The sequence below is a fragment of the Rattus norvegicus genome, chromosome 3 (genome assembly GCF_021556685.1).
Source record: "Rattus norvegicus strain SHRSP/BbbUtx chromosome 3, alternate assembly SHRSP_T2T, whole genome shotgun sequence".
Lineage (NCBI taxonomy): Eukaryota > Metazoa > Chordata > Mammalia > Rodentia > Muridae > Rattus > Rattus norvegicus.
Window position 1 is genome coordinate 141,907,571 of NC_141536.1, and position 18,340 is coordinate 141,925,910.

Sequence of the window (18,340 nt, forward strand, 5' to 3'; positions counted from 1 at the left end):
TGGGCCTCTCGGGCAGCAAGCTGAGCCCACTGGGCTTCATTACATGACGGAGGGCGAGGGGGTAATCTCAGGAGCCACAGAGATCTCTTTCTAGGAGACCAGGGGTGAGGCAAGAGAGGCGGCCAGCGGGAATAGCAAATCTGGGAGCAAAGGGCATGCCCCCACCCTGGCACAAATGAGCCTAGGGAAGAGGGTGAGAGTTGTAGGGAGAATATCTTGTGTATTATGGATGCATCGCCTGTCAATTAAAAGGCCTATAGCCTATAAGGAAGTGCAGAATAGAAGTTGGGACATCCGGGAGGCAGAAAGAATTCTGGGATAGAACTAGGCACAGAAAGATTCATCCGGGAATCTGTGAGGAGACAGACACACGGCACCTGAGCGTAGGTAACCAGCCACGTGCAGAACGTAGGTTAGAGCGAATGGGTTCTTCTAAGCTATGGCCTAGTCAGAGAAGAGCCTAGTTACATGGCCAAGGTATTTGTAAATATATTTTGAGTCTGAATCTTATTTCTGCAAGCATGGGGCTAGGAGGAAGAACCAGGCCTTTTTGTTTGTTTGAGTACACTGTAGCTGTCTTCAGACACACCAGAAGAGGACATCAGATTCCATTACAGATGGCTGTGAGCCACCATGTGGTTGCTGGGGATTGAACTCAGGACCTCTGGAAGAGCAGTCAGTGCTCTTAACCGCTGAGCCATCTCTCCAGCCCCAGGCCTAACTTTTACAAAGTGGCCTGGCTAAGGTTCCACATTGTCATGGATGTCACCAAGTCCATCTGTACTGCCTGAAGCAGACATTGGCATTTTAAGACATTGACGAATAAAAACCAAATGTGGTCAGGGGTTAAGGAAGGCAAAGCCAGACTGAGTGCCATAGCACGGGATGCTGCCTCATAGCCTTCTGACCTCCCCACCTGAGGGATAGCAAAGGATCGTCCCAGGAAGGGGCTGCCCAGCACTGGCACTTGGCACCTTCCAACCATGAATGTTTGTTTGCTGAGCATAACAGCAACACCCACACTTGCTCTACTTCTCCTTTCCCTTTCTGTACCACTAATAAACATATCGTGTAAATACCAAGTGCTTGGATTTTCTATTTTTAAAAAAGGCCCATCTGAGCCTTCCTGCCTGTGTAGTGGAAGTTAGCCACTCAGACGCTGTAGTGTGATTCACTGGTGTGCGATCCTGTACACGTTAGAGCTGGTGGTATTTTCTGGGGGTTCTAAGTGCTCAGCCCAGGGCCATATGGGCCCCAGGTGAGCTCTGCACAGCTCCAGCTGTGGTCCTCACGCTCTCTCGCTAGTTACTGTGTCTCGTCTCATTTCTGACGGACTCACTCTTGGGTAGGCTGAGCAACTTCTGTTTCTTTTCCTTTCTCTGCTGACTTAGAAGATCTAATTCTACTCTCTAGAGATTGCTCCTTAAGGAGACACACCCACACCTCTGAAAGACGGCTTAACCCTTAAAACCATTTGCTCTTGCGGAGGGCCTGGGTTCAGTTCTTAGCACCCACATGGAGCCTCATAACCATCCTTTAACTCCAGTTCCCAGAGATCTGACACCCTCTTCTGGTCTCCATGGATACTGTATGCACACGGTACACTAACAGACAAGCCAGAAGACACCTGTGCTCATAATATAAAAATAAATCCAAATAAAAAGACCACTCAAGTTCATACACAGTGAGCTATAGCGGGAGCCATGAGCACTTTCCCATTCTGCTAATCCTCCCAATGCTCTTGCGGCCTGACGTGTGGACAAAAACGGAGAAATCTTCAGGCTTCTAACCCTCTTTGCCCAGAGCAACACCTAGGAGCCAGGAACAGTTTAACCCTCTGTGACTCAGGACCTTTGGGTCCACCGTTTTCTGTGTTATTCCGATCAAAGAGGAAGTTGAAAAAGTTTGTAAGACAAAAGAGGAAGAAGGGCTCAGAGAAAAGGAACACTGTCCTGCTTTGATGCCTTCCTGCTTCAAAGGATAATTAAGAAGTGATCTGTTTGTGTGGCCGGAGAGGCAGCTCGGCAGCTAAGAGCACTTGCTGCTGCTGTAGCAGACCTGGACTTGGCTCCTAGCACCTAACTCTAGTTTTCGGATTCAGATGCCCTCTTGTGGGCATTAGCTATACATGGTGCACATACAAGCATGCAGACACACACACACACACACACACACACACACACACGCACACACGCACACACACACACACGCACACACACACACACACACACACGCACACACACACAAATAAATAAATAAATAAAATTTAAATGAGTGAAAAGTACCAGCAGCTCAAATACCATGGATGGACAGATGGATGAAGGAAATTACAGTCCCATACAAAGGGATTTCAAAGGATGAGGTTCTGACACAGCCCGTCTTGAAGACGTGACAATAAGTTACCTGGGTCATAGCTATGCGGGACCTGAAGGAGCCAAAATCACAGAAACAGAGAATTGAACAAGGATTTTACAGAGCTGGAGATGCTGCGCGGCACCTTTACAAGCACAGGGCTAGGGGTTGGGGATTTAGCTCAGTGGTAGAGCGCTTGCCTAGCAAGCACAAGGCCCTGGGTTCGGTCCTCAGCTCCGGAAAAAAAGAAAAGAAAAGGAAAAAAAGACCAAAAAAAAAAAAAAACCAAAAAACAAAACAAAACAAAAAAACCCCAGGTAGTTAGGAGCACAGGGCTTTGTCAGAAGTCATGGAAACACTGTAAATAGGGCTGGGGAGATGGCTCATGCAGTAAAGTGCTTGCCACAGCCCATCCTAAGAAGTCGGCTGTGGTGGTGCATGTTTACAACCACAGTAGCAGGAGGCAGAAAAAGGTTGGGCGCTATGGTTAGCCAGCCCAGTTTACTTGGCCAGTTCAGGCCAATGAGAGACTCTGTCTTTAAAAAAAGGTGGCAGCTGGCAGGAGGGGTGGCTCAGAGATTGAGAGCACTGACTGCTCTTCCAGAGGCCCTGAGTTCAAATCCCAGCAACCACATGGTAGCTCACAACCGTCTGTAATGAGATCCGATGCCCTCTTCTGGTGTGTCTGAAGGAAGACAGCAACACTGAACTTACACAGAATAAATAAGTAAATCTTAAAAAAAAGAAAAAGAAAAAAAGGTGGTGGCAGTGGGATGATGATGTGACACCTGAAGAATGGTGTCTGAGGGTATCCGCAGGCCTCTTCCCCCACCCCACCTTTGACTCACACACATTCTCTACATTCTCTACTCTCTCTCTCTCTCTCTCTCTCTCTCTCTCTCTCTCTCTCTCACCCACACACACACACACACACACACACACACACACACACACACACCTGTGAGGATAGACAGCTAGTAATGGTTCTTTGTCAACACAATATGTTGAGGCCACTTAACACACTTAAGAATAGTTTAAATGTGACATGTACATGCCACAGCCTCTGCTCCCCCACCCCCTTTTTGTTAGTTTTGTTCTCCATTTTCTCCAGTTCCTCTGAGCAAAGGAGCAGCGGCCTCAAACTGACGCTGTGGCTGGTGATGACCTTGAGCCTCAGAGCTTCTTCCCTAGTGCTGGGACTGCAGGCACAGGCCACAGTGTCTGGTTATTGTGGCACTGAGGCCTGAGCCCAGGGCTTCGTGCTTGCAGGCAGATCGCTCCATTAGAGTGCTGTCTGAGCTTCAGCCCAGCTCTTAGTCTTCATTTTCTTTTTAAGTGGATGTGGTGGCTGAGGGGTATGGAGGTGGGGTGGGAGAGCTGGCTCAGTGAAAAAGATCCTGCTTAGCACGTGTGAGTCCCTAGGTTCCATCCCCAGCACTGCAAATAAGAAATCAATAGCTTTAGAAAGTGCTTCTAATGTGCCCAGCCCAGTGCCTGCCGGCCCCCTTACACTGGGGGTAGGGAGATGATTCAGCAGAGAAAGGTGGCCACTGCCAAGTCTGACGGCCTCAGTCCAATTCAAGGAACCACACGGTAGAAACAGAGAACCATGCTCTCCAAGTGTCCTGTGACCGCCACACTCCTGCTGTGGCACACAATGCTACCCCCCCCACACACACACACAAACCACACAAAGAAATATAAATAAACAGGAGGAGCTAGAGGGAGCTCGGAGTCAGGACCAGGCTCTTGCAAAGGACCCAAGTGGCTCACAACCACTTACAACTCCAGTTCCAAGGGGTCCCCTATCTCTGGCCTCCCAGGAACCAGCACACCCACACAGAGACGACGCACAATGTAAAATATCTTACAAAACTCCGAGGAAACTTTATTCCTCTGACCTTCAGGTAACTGGAGGACAGAGAAGTGGAAAGCCATACAGCTCATAGGTGGTGGATCTGCTGAAGCCCAGGGTGAAGGAGGAGGGGGGAGGGTGCTCTGTCCTGACTGAGAACACTGCCCTCTGTGTGCTTTGCAGGGCAGGAGGGAAATCCATCTGAAGACAGGCTCCAGGTGACGAAGACTCAGAGGATACTCTGGCACAGGTGACTTGGAGGCAAGAAGAGACTGAACAGTAGTTCTGACTGCACCACTTCTCACTGCTACAGTAAACCGTTAGAACGTCAGCACTGAGACGATACAGGCTGCAGACTGCTTTCCCTCTGGATAGAGCATGGGGGCAGGGGCAGTGGAGCTTTGGGGAAACGAAGCTAGCACAGGGAAGGGGCAAGGCAGTCCTGCTTCCACATGTGACTTCCACAGTAGGATTTCCCTTTAAACATGCATCTAAGAGCAAAGGAGACAACAGGGACGTGAAGGCACCTGCACTTCTTGTGGACACTGCTGCAGTCACCGTCAGCCATGACACCCATGGGTGCCCACACCCTCCTAGGTTCCTCTTCCTGTTTCCTAACTTTCCTTAAGGCAGTTCTCAGCTTCCAGCCAAACCCAGCCATTGACCCTCTGGTTCTCTCTACTTTCCATCCAAACACCTCTGTCTAGGCAGTGTGCCTCAGACAGGTTTGCAGATGGAAAGAACGTGGGTGTCTAATTATTTTAGTTACTATGGTCTTTTTTTAAAAAACATTTTATTTTATTTTTTTATTAGATAGATTTCTTTACTTACATTTCAAATGTTATTCCCTTCCCTGCATTTTATTTATTTTATGTATGTGAGCACACTATAGCCATCTTCAGACACCAGAAGAGGGCATCAGATCCCATTACAGATGGTTGTGAGCCACCATGTGGTTGCTGGGAATTGAACTCAGGACCTCTGGAAGAGCAGTCAGTGCTCTTAACCACTGAGCCATCTCTCCAGCCCTAGTGACTGTGATCTTAAGCCCTGACCATCAAATATGTGGCATGAGAGTGGTATGAAAGCTCTTTGGACAAAGGTCAACTGTATGCACAGCAGACACAGAGCAGTCAACATTCCCTGTGTGTGAGGAACCACTAGGACTCACTGCTGAGATTTCCCTGCAGGCCCCAGATAATTGCCTTGGGTTTCCCTTGTCTTTCACAGAGCTGTGGTTCCACACAGGCACAGGGCAGGCTACCTCCTTAGCATCTGTACCAGTGCCTAGATGGCAGAACAACAGAGGGCAGATGGATGGAGGGCTGGATAATATATGTGTGATATGCAAATGAGTGGATGACAGAAGAAAGCTGTACCCACTCAAGTGATACTCAGAAACTTCCAAGGTGAGGACTCGCCATAGGGGGATCAGTCACAGAAAAGTGGAAAAAAAGGAAGGTGTGGTGTGGGAGTGATAGGGTGGGGTGTGGTGTGGGGGTGGGGCATAGTGTGGGTGCTGAGGGTGGGGAGTGGGGTGGGGAGTTGGGGGTTGGTGTGGTAGGTAGGGGTGAGGAGTGGTGTGAGGGGGCAGGGTAGAGTGTGGGGGTGGGGCGTGGTGTGGGAGGTGGGGTGTAATATGGGGGATAGGATTGGTGTGCAAGGTTTGGGGTTGGGGTATGATGTGGAGGTGGGGTTGGGGAGTGCTGTGGAAGGTGTGGGAAGGGTGGCGGTGGAGGTTGGAGGGTGGGATGCAAAGCCAGCAAGGTGCTCATAGAATGGGCAGAAGTGGAAAGGATTGGTGGGATGGATGGGATCTTTGTCACTATCCTTGAGCTTTTGTGCTTTTTGTTTTGTTGGGTGTTGTCTCTTTTCTTTTTCTTTGCTTTTCTTTTCTTTCTTTTTTCTTTTCTTCTTTTTTCTTTTTTTTATAGTTTCTGTGATATTTAATTACAAAAGAATGAAAAAACAAGAAAAGGTGAATGGCAGTGATGGGTGACTCTAAGCTGCCACTCTCAGCAGTGCCTTGAGCACACCAGAGGGGACCTAGAAACTGACAGGTCCCTGGGATTCGACCTTCTCCTGGAAGGCTCTCAGCTGTTCCCTCATGGCTTGCCACATCTCCGTGCCCTGCTTCCTCTAAGAAGATAAATTTATTGACTGTATAACCAGTGTGGCTTCACCTCTGCATCTCTAGCAGGGTTTGTGAGAAGCGGAACCCTCTTACTTTGTGTTTTGAGCCCAGACTGGCATTGAACTTGAGATCTTTCTGCCTCTGCCTTCTAAGTGCCAAGATTAAAGGCATGGGCCACCTCGCCTGGCAGGAAATAAAACCTTCTCTGACACTGTACCCCTGTTTTTCAGCTCACTGTAGCCACTCTGATGACAGCTCCTGGAGGTCCCTGTAAAGAATGTCATTTAACCCATACCATTTTGTGAACTGAGGAAACTAACAATATTTGCTGCACTGAGTCAGACCTCAAGAAGAACTCCTTCCTTTGTGTAACTGTTACCACTGGAGTTTTCTTGTGTGTGTGTGCGTGTGTGTGTGTGTGTGTGTGTGTGTGTGTGTGTGTGTTGGGTGTGTGTGTGTTGGGTGTGTGTGTGTGTGTGTTGGGTGTGTATGTGTGTGTGTGTGTGTGTGTTGGGTGTGTGTGTGTGTGTGTTGGGGGGGGTGCCAGGTGCCAACCCCTGGAATCAGGTTTCCATATTTCCTGTTATCTATCTAGAGGAGGACTAAGTTCCCAGCATATTAACTTGGATCAAACACTGGCCAGCTGCTAGAAAGCCTTCCCCTCCCCCTCCCACAGTCTGATCAGAACAAGGTGGGGATGCACACCCTGCATACGCCCTGCCTCCCTGTTGTCTCCTGAAGTGAATGTTGGAAATCCCCAAAGGAATGATTGGGCTGCTGTTCCTCCCCAGTCTTGTTACAGACACTGTCTACCCTGCCCCCAGTCCTGGGACTGCCTTTGCTCTCCTCACAGCTCACAGGAGCAGCATGCAAATACTACAGGTGGCAGCTGTTGGCCTCTGTGGTCAGAGCGAGGGTCTGGGGCAGGGGATGTGACAGGCAGTAGCTCAGGACATGTAGTCCTCCTCTTGCTCTAGGGAGGGCCCTGTCTGCCTTACTGTGTGAGGAACAGGCTGCTAATGTGGGGATAAGTATTTTTAGTTTTGACTCAAGCAGGAGCATCAGAGACTCTGGTCCTTGGCCCCTTCCTCGCTGCTGTAGATTGCCTGTTTTCCTTTGTGCCAGCTAAAGCAGGGACAAAGGACAGGAGGCCTTGAAAGCTCCTTGCTGATCATAGGGGGCTGGAGATTGACAGGTGGGAGGGCCAAGGAAAGGTGGGCATTGCTATTGCTTCACCTGCCAGTGCCCAAGTAGGGTTTGCCCTTTCATCCCTGTCCCCTACAGTCAGGGGGGAAGCTGGCTATTCTGAGTCTCCCCAATCCCAGACCGAGCTGTGGCCAGACTCACTGAGCACTTGGAGACGGTGACTCCCTCCTGCAGTCTTATTGTGGGAGTAGGCTTGAGCCTGACCAGGACAATCAGTCCATGAGCTCTGCTTTGCCCAATGCTTCTGAGTGGCTGAGAGTGGCCCCTTTCCCTCCTGCATTCTGTTCTAGTGTGCCGCCTCCATAAGAGTCTCAAACGGGGTCTGTCCTTCTCTGACCATGGGGCCTTTGCATATGGCTGCATACTCTTACAGTTTTCTTCTAGAGTAAATGTTGGCCTTCTTTCCTGTGACAGCCTTCCCTAACTGCCACCGACTCTCCAACGGACTCCAAGCACCAATAGACCACATATCCTGGAAGACAAAACCCTCCCAGCAGTACCACTGTGCCCGACTCTCACTTCCTCAATTGGCTACAGCTACCTGCTAGGCACAGGGTCTGTCTCCCACAGGTGAGATGCCCCAGGAAAGCTGCCGTTTGCTTGGCACTAGAGACTGGCTCACAGAAAAAGCCCCACCTTTGTCAGTCCCTCTCACCACCACCGCCACCTTCTACCAGTGCAAGGGTAGAAACTACAGTTACAATTTTAAAAGCAAACAAAACCTGACAGGATTCACCGAGGAGAGGCCACATCTGCACACCACACTGACCACGTTGGCCCCGGCAGTGACCCAGATCCAGCTGCCTGTCCCAGGAGAGAAAGGCCATGTGGCACTGCTCTCAGCTGTCTGCGTGGTTTATGCAAGAAGTGACACAGTGGATGGTTATAGGAAAACAAAGGCCATGATTCGTCCTCCTCAGTAGTCATCAGAGATCTGCACGGTGGGAGTGAGACTCCCTAAGTACTAACAATGACACCCTAAGACTGCTACCCCACAGCAGAAACCACGTAGTGCCCCTGCCCCCACCTCAGCACACTGCCTTCAACAGTGCTACAACCATCCTAGGGCAGTTACTATTGGGTACGAGGGGAACCACAGATGCAACACAGAGGTGGCCTTCCATAGAAAAGCTGGCTTCCTTCCTTTAGCCTCAAGAAAAGGCATGGGGTGGGGGGTGGGGTGGGGCAGCTCTGCAGTTCAAGCCAAACAGCCTGCTCAAATGCTCAAAGTGGGTAGCACAGGCCCAGCTGTTACACAGACTCACCCTGCCACATCCAGGCCCAGCCACGAGCCCTCCCTCCCCACACGTATTCACACTGTCAAGGAGGCTTGCAGTGCAAGACAGAATACACCGAGAGTTCTGACCCGGATTCCATGTGGAAACAAGTGCGCCTTCCCTTAGTTAAGCCTTGGGGATTTGATGTAAGCAGAGGTGGGGGCACTTGAGATCAAGTGAGGAAGGAGTGCCCTGATTTTGGTTGCAGCAGAGGGAGAGGACAGTGCTCACCCAGATTTTCTTTGAAAGACAGGCTATTTGCTTTGTAGGAGGTCAGCGAGTGGAATGTGTGGGGAGACACAAACGAGTGGGGAGTTTTCAGAGCTTGTTTTCATGGTGCCTGACAGCCCTTGGCAAACCTCATCTGGGAGTCTTGGACAACCAGGGAGCCCCAAGGCCTTATCTACCCAGGGCTAACCTCCAAGGCCCATCTTCCTGGCCTGTCTAGGACCCAAGAATGACAGAGGCCACGGGCAGGCAGCCAGCCTTGTAACAGTCAGAGGAGAGAGCCAGAGAGTCAAGGTCTGTGGCTCTGGGGCGTCTCTTCCTTGCAAGTCTTTGGGGAGAGCCTGGCAAGGCTGAGTTTCCAGGTTTCAGAAGACACTGCCAGGGAGAGCATGCTCCCGCCCTCTCTGCTGGCTGTGGGGTCAGAGGACCACAGAATAGGAGAGCAGGCGCCTTACCTGCTCCTGAGAGTTCATCACTCGTAGCTTCATCTGCTTCAAGTAGGTGGAGGTGAGGGGCATGTTGTAGTCAATAATGCCAGACACCAGAGGGGATGGAGGCTCATTCTCTGCAGGAAAAACAAAAGGAAACCCGCTTCAGACTCTGCCTGGAGTGGGAGTGGGGGTGGGGGTGGGAGGCTGCCTCTGTGAAGGAGAGGGCTAGCGGCCACTCACTGGTCACCTGTGCGCCTGTGTGGCACGCAGCACACAGTGTTGAAAATGCTTGCCAGTTACGTGCCAGTTTAAAAAAAAGTGAGATGTGGCTGTTTGAAAAGAAATGAAAGGTCTGTCACACGGGCGGGACTCAATCGTGTGGCCCTGTAGCAGAGGCACAGGATCTTACAGGCAGAGGCAGGACACTGTGTTTTGCCGGGGTACAGCTTTACTCACTCAGGCCGCCTGCCAGGACCCTGAAGGCATTAAGTTTCCAACTCCACCAGAGTTGGCTCTTCCTGGTAAACACCTGCCTCTGCCTGTCCCACTCCAGCCTCAGCCCCCACAGCCCCAAGGTGTCCCCCCCCATCAGAGCACTCTCCGGGACCAGATGGCCACCCCCAGTCCCCTCCACCCTCCCAAATCCTGGTGCTTCCATAATTGCATGCAGAGGATTTTTCCTCCTGCTTATTGCTCTGCTGTCCTGAGGATCAAAGCTATGTGTGCTCTTTTTGTAGAAAATCTGCAGCGTGCAGAAGGATGAAGAAGAAAATGTAAAAGCGTAATTGCACCAAGCAGCCTGGCATATGCTTCTGTTTATTTTTCCTTGTGACTTTTCTTTGCATACTTGCTATCATAATGTACACATAGTTCGCTTTCCTCGCAAAAATGCATTTATTTTAATTACGTTATATAGCCCAGGCTGACCTTGAACTCACAATCTTCCTGCCTCAGCCTCCTGAGCACTAGAAGTATTTTCCCCTAAACATTTTGCTCTGAGTCTTTTCTCATACTCTGCCTAAGTCATACCCTTATAGTTGGTTGGTCATAGCCAACCTTACAGGGAATGACTCTGGCATAGGTATTAGTCTGTATTCTGATCTTTTCCTTCATGGAGCTGCTCTGAGAGATGGGATTTATGGGTCAGAAAGTAAAGATGACTCTTGAATCTCAGCCCAAGGTGCCCGGGACACCATCCTGACTGCCTACTCTCTGGGCTTCTCCTGTCCACAGAGGCTTCAGGGTCTCCATTTCACCAAAGGGTTAGGATGGAGTTGTGTAAAATGAAAGCAACTGCCACTATGCAGAGCCTGCCCACCTCTGTCACCACCACAGTAGTGACAGGGCACAGTGGTGATAGGGCACAGTGGTGACAGGGCACAGTGGTGACAGGGCACAGGTGATTTTCTCCACCTACCCCTCTAGAGCCAGCACCCAAACCAATGAGGCCCCCCACCCCCACCCATCGTCACGTCCGAGGCCACAGGAGGATAGACAGACACTCCTGTGAATGTCTACAGGTATGAACACGAGGCTCATCTTTGACTTGAGAAGGGGAGGAAAAACCTCAGAAACATGGGGTGGGGATAAAGACACCCCAGGAAGCCCTCCTATGTGGCCAGGGCAGGGACAGCTTGGTGGTGGTAAGTGTATTTTGTTTTGGATAACTTACAGAAACATGTGTACGGGGGCAGCAGTCCCTAAAGCAGGTGAAAGGGAAGAGGCTTACTCTTTTTTTTCTAAGCTCTTAAGTCTTAGTTACATACAAATAAATTATATCTAAAAATGTTTGCGGGTCACCTGTGAGTCTGATATAAGTCCATACTGATGATTCTGACTCAAAATGGTAGCTATCGAATTCATGCCAACCCACTTAAAAAAAAACAAAACCCCACCTGAGTGGTGCATCATGAGTGCTGCACTGAGAGTCAGTTGTGAGCCTGTGTTGCCACTGGCCTCACTCAAGTTCCCCAGCTTTCACTCCCACACTGAGCTCAGACAGACACTGCACTGAGGGTGTGAGTGCTGTGCTGAAAGGGAGGAGGGCTGCATTTATTTTCTACCTTTTCTGGGTGGGGCAGGGAATCCTGTGTACTTGGACCTGGCTAGTAGGAAAATGGAGCTGGCTCTTGTTGCCCCTTCTCTTCAATCGACCATCATCAACCTAGACTTGACTTCCTTAGCCCTAGGGGACTTTTAGGCCTCATTCTACCAGGATTGATTGGGTTGGAGGCAACACATTAGGTAAACGGTTCCAGGAACGCTGAGGTGGGGTACTGACAGAAGCCATGTTCCTGTCTCCAAATCCTGGTGTTTCTGGCCCAGAAGTGTGAGTTCACTTTAATTTCCTCAAAGGGTGAGGTTATCTGGCATGAAATTGCTGAACAGCATGGAGGCTGTGAAGGGCCACCCACCCTCCAATGGCCCTGGTCATACAGGGGCTCTCTGCACTTGGCAGCCCACACAGGCAAGGTGCTCTGATGTGACTTACATCATACCTGAATGCCAGGGCTGCTTATCAAAAAGCATAAAGCAGATGATGGTTTGGCTCAAGAGGAAATCCCCCAAAGCACATGGCACAGGGTGGCAGTCTGGGGGCAGAAGGAAAGGGTCTTCTGTGGTCTGTGCTCCCCAGCATTTCTGCAAAGCAGAAGATGCTCTGGGGCCTCAGAAGAGCCAGGAATGCTCCGGAAGAGGGGGACAAGATGGCTGTGGCAGGGCTGGAGGCAAACAAAGTTCAGGGAATATCTGCACTGGTGGGTCTTGAGACACCCAGTCCCTCAGTTCCCAGAGTGTACACCCTGTTGGGGCAGCAGAGCTAAGGTAGGCAGGACACATGTCCAGTGAGGAAGGGAGCCCCAGAGTTGGCATGGGAGGTCAGAACTGGCTTGCCACAGTGAGGAGGATGGCAGAAGGGCTGGGGGATCTAAGCTCTGGATATGGTGAGTAGAGCATTGGCAGATGTAAAGCCAATGGCAGCCTGGCGTGGGGAGGATGCCATGCTATGCCAGGCAAGTTAAGGCAGAGTGCAAACAGGAAGAGGGGGATTCCCTGAGTTGTCTGGACAGCGTGGTCCTCTGTGCCAACACATTCGGTGGTCATGCCTATGCCACTGATGCCTCTGCACTGGGCACTGTTACTATGGAAAGAGGAGAGTTAAAAGCCATCATCATTGAGGCTAAGTGATCCAGCAAGCTGCTAGGAAGAAAGCCTGAGGAAGTACCACCTAACAACATTTCAACAACTCCTTGCCAAGAAAAATGGAAACCAGCCCAAGTGCTCAGCCTGATTCTCTGGGGCTTTGGAAAGGATCAACAACTTAGGTTCTGCCTTGGATATGACAGGCCAAGTTAAGCTCAACCTCCACAGTGGATACCAAAGGCACCTGTCAATCAACACAGATTCCAAAATGGAATGATCTTCACATTCTCCAGGTACCTATTCTCACAACCTTTAATCTAAAGAACTTCTCAGTCCAGAGATGACAGAAGTTTCCAGATACTGGCTGGGTACAAGAGGACATCCACATGAGGGGCAGAGAAGCCATAAGACCAGCCAACCTTGGGGAGTTCAGACTAGGACACTAAACAGGGACCCCAAGTCTAGATTGAAAGAAGGTAGTCAGTGGCCAGGCAAGTCCAGAGGCCCTGCAGAATGGGTGTCTTTTACACATCCGAGTCTCCCATCACTCAGATTTACTGCTCACTGCATGAAGGCGTAGAGGCTAAGGGACGAGGATGATGAACAGGGTGAAATGGGGTGTGTCGGAGTCTATGGGAGCCCAGAGGGCCTTGGAGTGGTTAAGAAAGCTCTCCTAAGAGTATAAATGGCCCAGCATGGGTTTCTCAGCCAAGAACAGAGCACCTCCTAAGGTCTCCACATATACCCAAAGACCCAGGAAACGGGTGCTCATAGTAATTAACACTTCTTCTTTGCAAACACGACACCACCACATAGAAAGGCTGTGCATCTCCCACTGTCACTCAGTGAGTGTGTGAACCAGGGGAAGAAAGGCCAGCCAGCACAGCAAGATGGAAGCCAGCAACAGGCAGACCGTGTCTGGAAAGCACAGGCAGGAGGGAGGGATATGCAAGCTTGGTCCTGGGAAGTGCACGCGAGTCTGACTTGATGATTCAACTGCTCCAGAGGAAGCACAAGTACAACCTGTGTTGTTTGTTGCCAGCTCACAGTTTGCAACTGTGTCACAGTATGTAGTCACACAGAGAAAGCAGGAATGGACCCTCAGAAGTTCCTCTGCCCAGGAAGTCAGGCTGCTCTCAGGATCAGTTCCCACTGGCATTGGTAGGAAAGGTTGTGGTGTGGAGGCCCTGGAATCCAAGGACTTCCAGACTCTGCAGCTTGCTTTGTTTATACTCCTGTGTGGAGTAGGGAGTTGGGGGCTCACACTCTGCTAGGGACAAGCTGCTCACTGGGGCCACTCCACTTCCTCCTTTTCTTTCCAGCATGAGGCCAGGAAGCAAGGCAGTCTCCCAGCAGCCCCAGAGGAGACTCCATCCTGTCCCGTGTCCCCCTCCCTCCTCACCTTCCTGGGACAGGAATAAGAGGCCTACCTCTGACCATAGGGAAGGGGGGGCTTGCAGGCAGTGGTGAGCACTATGAGTAGAGACCCGACCTTGGGCTCCTGCCAAGGACAAAGCTGGCAAGGATTTGGGGGCTGATGCCTCAGACCATAGAGCAGATAGGGAGTTCTCTACTGGAAGTCTAGACACCAATCTTTCCCTTTTAAATCTAGCATGTGGATGGACCCAGCTATTTTGCTCAGGATGGGGGTTGGGCACTTCTGACCTTCCCTTTGCAGCCTCTTGGCTAAGAGTCTAGGGGAAGGGGAGCCATCTGGGCCTGAGCAGCATAACCTAACAATGGGCCCATGGTCCCAAGGTGTCCAGAGTTCCAGGGCCCTGCACACTGGGCTCCTTCTCTGTCTCTGCATCCCCACAGACCTCTACTGACAAAGTCAGTTCTGCTTCCCTCTCTTGGGAGGTGGGTGAGGGAGCCTGGATGAGGGGCCACTCCCAGCACCTCTTTGGGTCTTGGTTTCCTTGGCTGTACAGCTTCTGAGCAGGGCATTCTCAGAGAGGTCCCTGCCCTGCAATAGGACACACAGCAGGGGACACGGCTGCACACGGGGTGCCCCTGGCCAGGGCCCACTCTTCTGTGGGGTGTGCTCTGACTTCCTGTGCTCGCTCTGCAGTGGGAAGGTCAGCTGCCTGAGACTGAGGATAGGCAGGCACCTGTCCTCCTTCCTGTCAAGATAAGCACCAGGAGAGAGGCTCAAAACAGTCCTCAGGCTGGTTTATATTCTACTCAGTTCCGGGATGTGAGCAACCCCCTTCTCCTGCTTCCTTGAGCTAAGGGTGGGAAGGACCCTCCTATGGTGAGGCAGCCAGTGGAGAGGAAGCACATTGCTGTGAGGGTGCCTGCACACAAGTGCACAGCCCGAGGGAGGACCCTGCAGCCTTTGGGGAGGAGCACCCTCCACACAGTAGGAAAGAGCAGGAGAGCAGGGAGACTACTGCTCCCCAGAGCAGCCTTGCCTCTGTTCCTTCAGGCAGCAGTTTTGTTGTGCCTGACTCCTCCGTTGCTATGGAAACAATTAGGGCAGAAACAGGAGGGGACCAGCATACGTGGGTGGGCAGGATCTAGGCAGCCAGCACCAGGGTCCAGACCTGCAGTTTGGGGTGTGAGTAGAGAAAAGTCCCCCAGGCCCATTTGCAGTCCAAGGATTATCTTGGCCTTGGGGCCAGGCCACGACTAACAGTGTGACAAGCACCCCTTAGGGTCACTCTCCCATATTAGAGCCCTGTGTCAAGCTCACAGATGACTTCTCAAGCCTTATCAGTTCTCTGAGTAGGGACCCTTACTAAGCCCATGCACAGAGCTGAGACCCCCCTGCACGCAGCCTGGCCTAGGAGCCCACTCTCAACAACAGAACCAGCACTGGGCTCTGGGCCTTCACACCTCTGAGCCTGCTCTATGTACCATCAGCTCCCAGGCAGCAAAGCCTCTAGGTCTGGTGAATCAGCTGGTGTCATAACTCAGGTGCTTGTTGCCAGTGTCCCTGTCACCCAGCTGTCATGGCACAGTCTACTTGTTCTCCCTAGGTGGGTGCCTGCCCTTAGAGGTCTACCTGGATAAGTGGCTTCCTCTCACTCCTACTTTGTTCTCTCATGGTCAGACAACTGCCTCCACTGCCTTTGTCCTGTTGTCGTGGCTCATAATTTGTAGGCCTGAGGCTGGGAGAGCACAGTGTATTTTTATTGTTTTTTTTTTTTTCTTTTTTCGGGGCTGGGGATCGAACCCAGGACCTTGCGCTTCCTAGGCAAGCGCTCTACCACTGAGCCAAATCCCCAACCCCGAGAGCACAGTGTATGATAGGAAGGCCCGGAACCTTGATCAGTGTACTCCCCTCCCAACCCCCACCCCCGCCCACCAAGCCACAACACACTGAGCCACCCATGATAACTATGGCCAAATGTGCTGGCCTGTGGTACAGTCAAAGCCAACTGCAGGCAGACAAACTGATGGGCTGTGGAGGACGATACTGGAGGGGAGCCTTGATGGTCTCACTGAGCTGAACAGAGCAAGGGACAACTTTGGCTACCCACTAGTGGTCTGTCCATTTTCAGTTCTAACCAGTCCTCACTGATCTGATTGGAGGTCACATGGGTGTGCATGGGGAGCGGGGAGCAGATCTTAGTGAGGGGGCACCACTGGCAGGTTACCTCATGGGGTGTGTGTCTATCTTCAGAGACCCAGATCCATGTGACCATGAGTGGACAAACAGCCCCAGGAGCAAGGTCAGGTGGCTAGGACGGCAGACTCAGACTCAGAGAACAGGAAGGCTGGTCATTTCGAACTGGAAATTAGGCGGGAAGAGGGGCTAACCTAAGCCTTCAAGGGCAAGGTGGATGGGCTGTTGGTTTCTGAGAGAAGCTTAACATTTATAAAACCACTAAGGAAGCAGTGTGGTGGTACACACATGGTCGGTCCCAGCATTTGAGACGATATGGCGGGAGGATTGACAGTTTGGAGCCAGCCTGGGCTATACGCTGAGAACTCTCTCACAAATAAGTAAGTAAGCAAGTAATTAATAATTAGAAAGTTAAACCAATCCAAACGAGGCTCTCGGGGCAGTGCCACCACCCACGCTGGCCTCTGGAGGACCTGTCCGCTGCATGGCCCCCACCTTTGGGCTCCGGGCCGCTGGAGTTAAAGTGCATCCTCTTCTGGCATTCCGTGCAGCTCATGAGGAACCGAGTCACAGCCTCTCTGGGGAGGAAGGCGTAGGTCTCCGCGATCTGCCAGAAAACAGTTTGCACATCATGTGCCACCTTGGAGGCAACTTAGTCGCCAACAACAGTGAGGGCCAATGGCCTCCGTTCCTTTCTGTAAAATGAGCCACTTGTTTTTAAAACTTGAATAAAGGAGATTAAAAATTGAAAATGAAAAGCATTTAAACATGATCTAGTTTTTAACCTCTAATAAGCACTATTCTTCTCAGAACATTTTATTGCTGCCACTAAAACTTGAGCTTGTGAACACGGCTCTAGAAAACAACAGCCTCTCCTCTGAGGGCTGTGTAAACTAAGACCCACTTGTACCCTCGCTGGCCTAGCAACAGAGCCCAGTGTTCTACCATGGATGTCCTGGGCTAAGCCACAGGCCGAGAACCTTTTTAGGCAGAGCCATGGAATGTTGGTTTTGGGGCATCCAACTTTCCACAGGTTCCTCCTTGTAACCAAGGATTCCGCTGAGGTCACACAGCTCTTCAGAAGCAGTACTGCAGGTCAAACACGCCCATACTGAGGGAGAAGAGCTGGCAGGAGACAGGGAAGTAGAGATGGGACGGAAAGAATATGAAAAGGCTGGGTAGGAAGCAGGGAAGGGTGGGAGCTCTAGCCTAGAGCTCTAACAAGGGGGTCAGCTTTGCTCTCCACTTTGGGAAACTCTGATTCTGGTTTGGCTGTCCATAGGGTCCAAAGTGTCCTTCTGATGTCACCTTGCCTCTCTCTGCCAGAGGTGGCCTGATAGCTGATTTCCTCATGCTCTGCCTAGAAGCCAAGCTCTTCCGCTCCTCTCCACTAAGGGGCAGCATAACCCAAACATTCTGTCCTGAGCACAGCCCAGCGGGAAAAGTTGGCTGAGGGCTTTGGGGCCACTCTGGACTCTACTGGGTCCTGTTCCTCCCATGGCCAGTACACAGTCTGCTTCCTAGGGACTAGAGACAAGGATTAGTGGACACCCTCAATCTCTGCTGATAGAAGCAGCCCTCTAAGGAGCAGCCTTCAAGGCTCCAGCCCAGCCACACTGGCCGGCTTCATGCCCTGCAGAGTTCTACGGCCACTGCTGCCAGCTGCAAACTAGAGTTAATTTTGGTGACACAGTTGTTACTTCTCAGCTGATTTGATGCTCTGCAGAGCAGGCAGTCTCTTTGATGAGTTATCTCCCTTCTAAATCCCCTGTCTGATTGCCTTGCTCTGGAGGTCAAGGACAAGGGCGAACCCACACACACAGATAGGAGAACCACAGTGGAGGAGGGGGACAAGGTTGGCCCACTTCAGGGATAAGGACTAGAAGGTGGATGGCTTTTTGCTAGGCAAGTAGGCATCTTCACCCTAGCCTGGAGCTCTGGGAGTCCTTTCAGAGCAGGCTGAGTTGGGAATAGTGAGTCTATTCCAGACAAAGCCAGAGCTGGGGCTGATTGGCCAAATAATGGGGTCCCACACTCCCCTGAGATATTGCTCCCAAAGTTAGGTCTCAGAAGAGCTGAGTGTTTATGGGGAAGAGAGCTGCAGTCAGCTGAAAGGAGGGTGAGGTTCGTGCCAGAGGAACCCGG

General features: G+C 51.3%; 1 protein-coding gene across 16 annotated transcripts in view; it reads right to left on the reverse strand.

The window, feature by feature from the left end:
• Positions 1 to 18,340, reverse strand: part of Nol4l (nucleolar protein 4-like) — a 142,500-nt gene that overhangs the window by 52,521 nt on the left and 71,639 nt on the right. For all 16 annotated transcript variants that reach the window (XM_087653384.1, XM_087653380.1, XM_087653379.1 and 13 more), the window contains 2 exon segments: positions 16,691 to 16,802; positions 9,508 to 9,617 (listed from right to left, as the gene is read on the reverse strand). In XM_087653384.1, coding sequence (XP_087509510.1) covers positions 9,508 to 9,617; positions 16,691 to 16,802 — 222 coding nt within the window.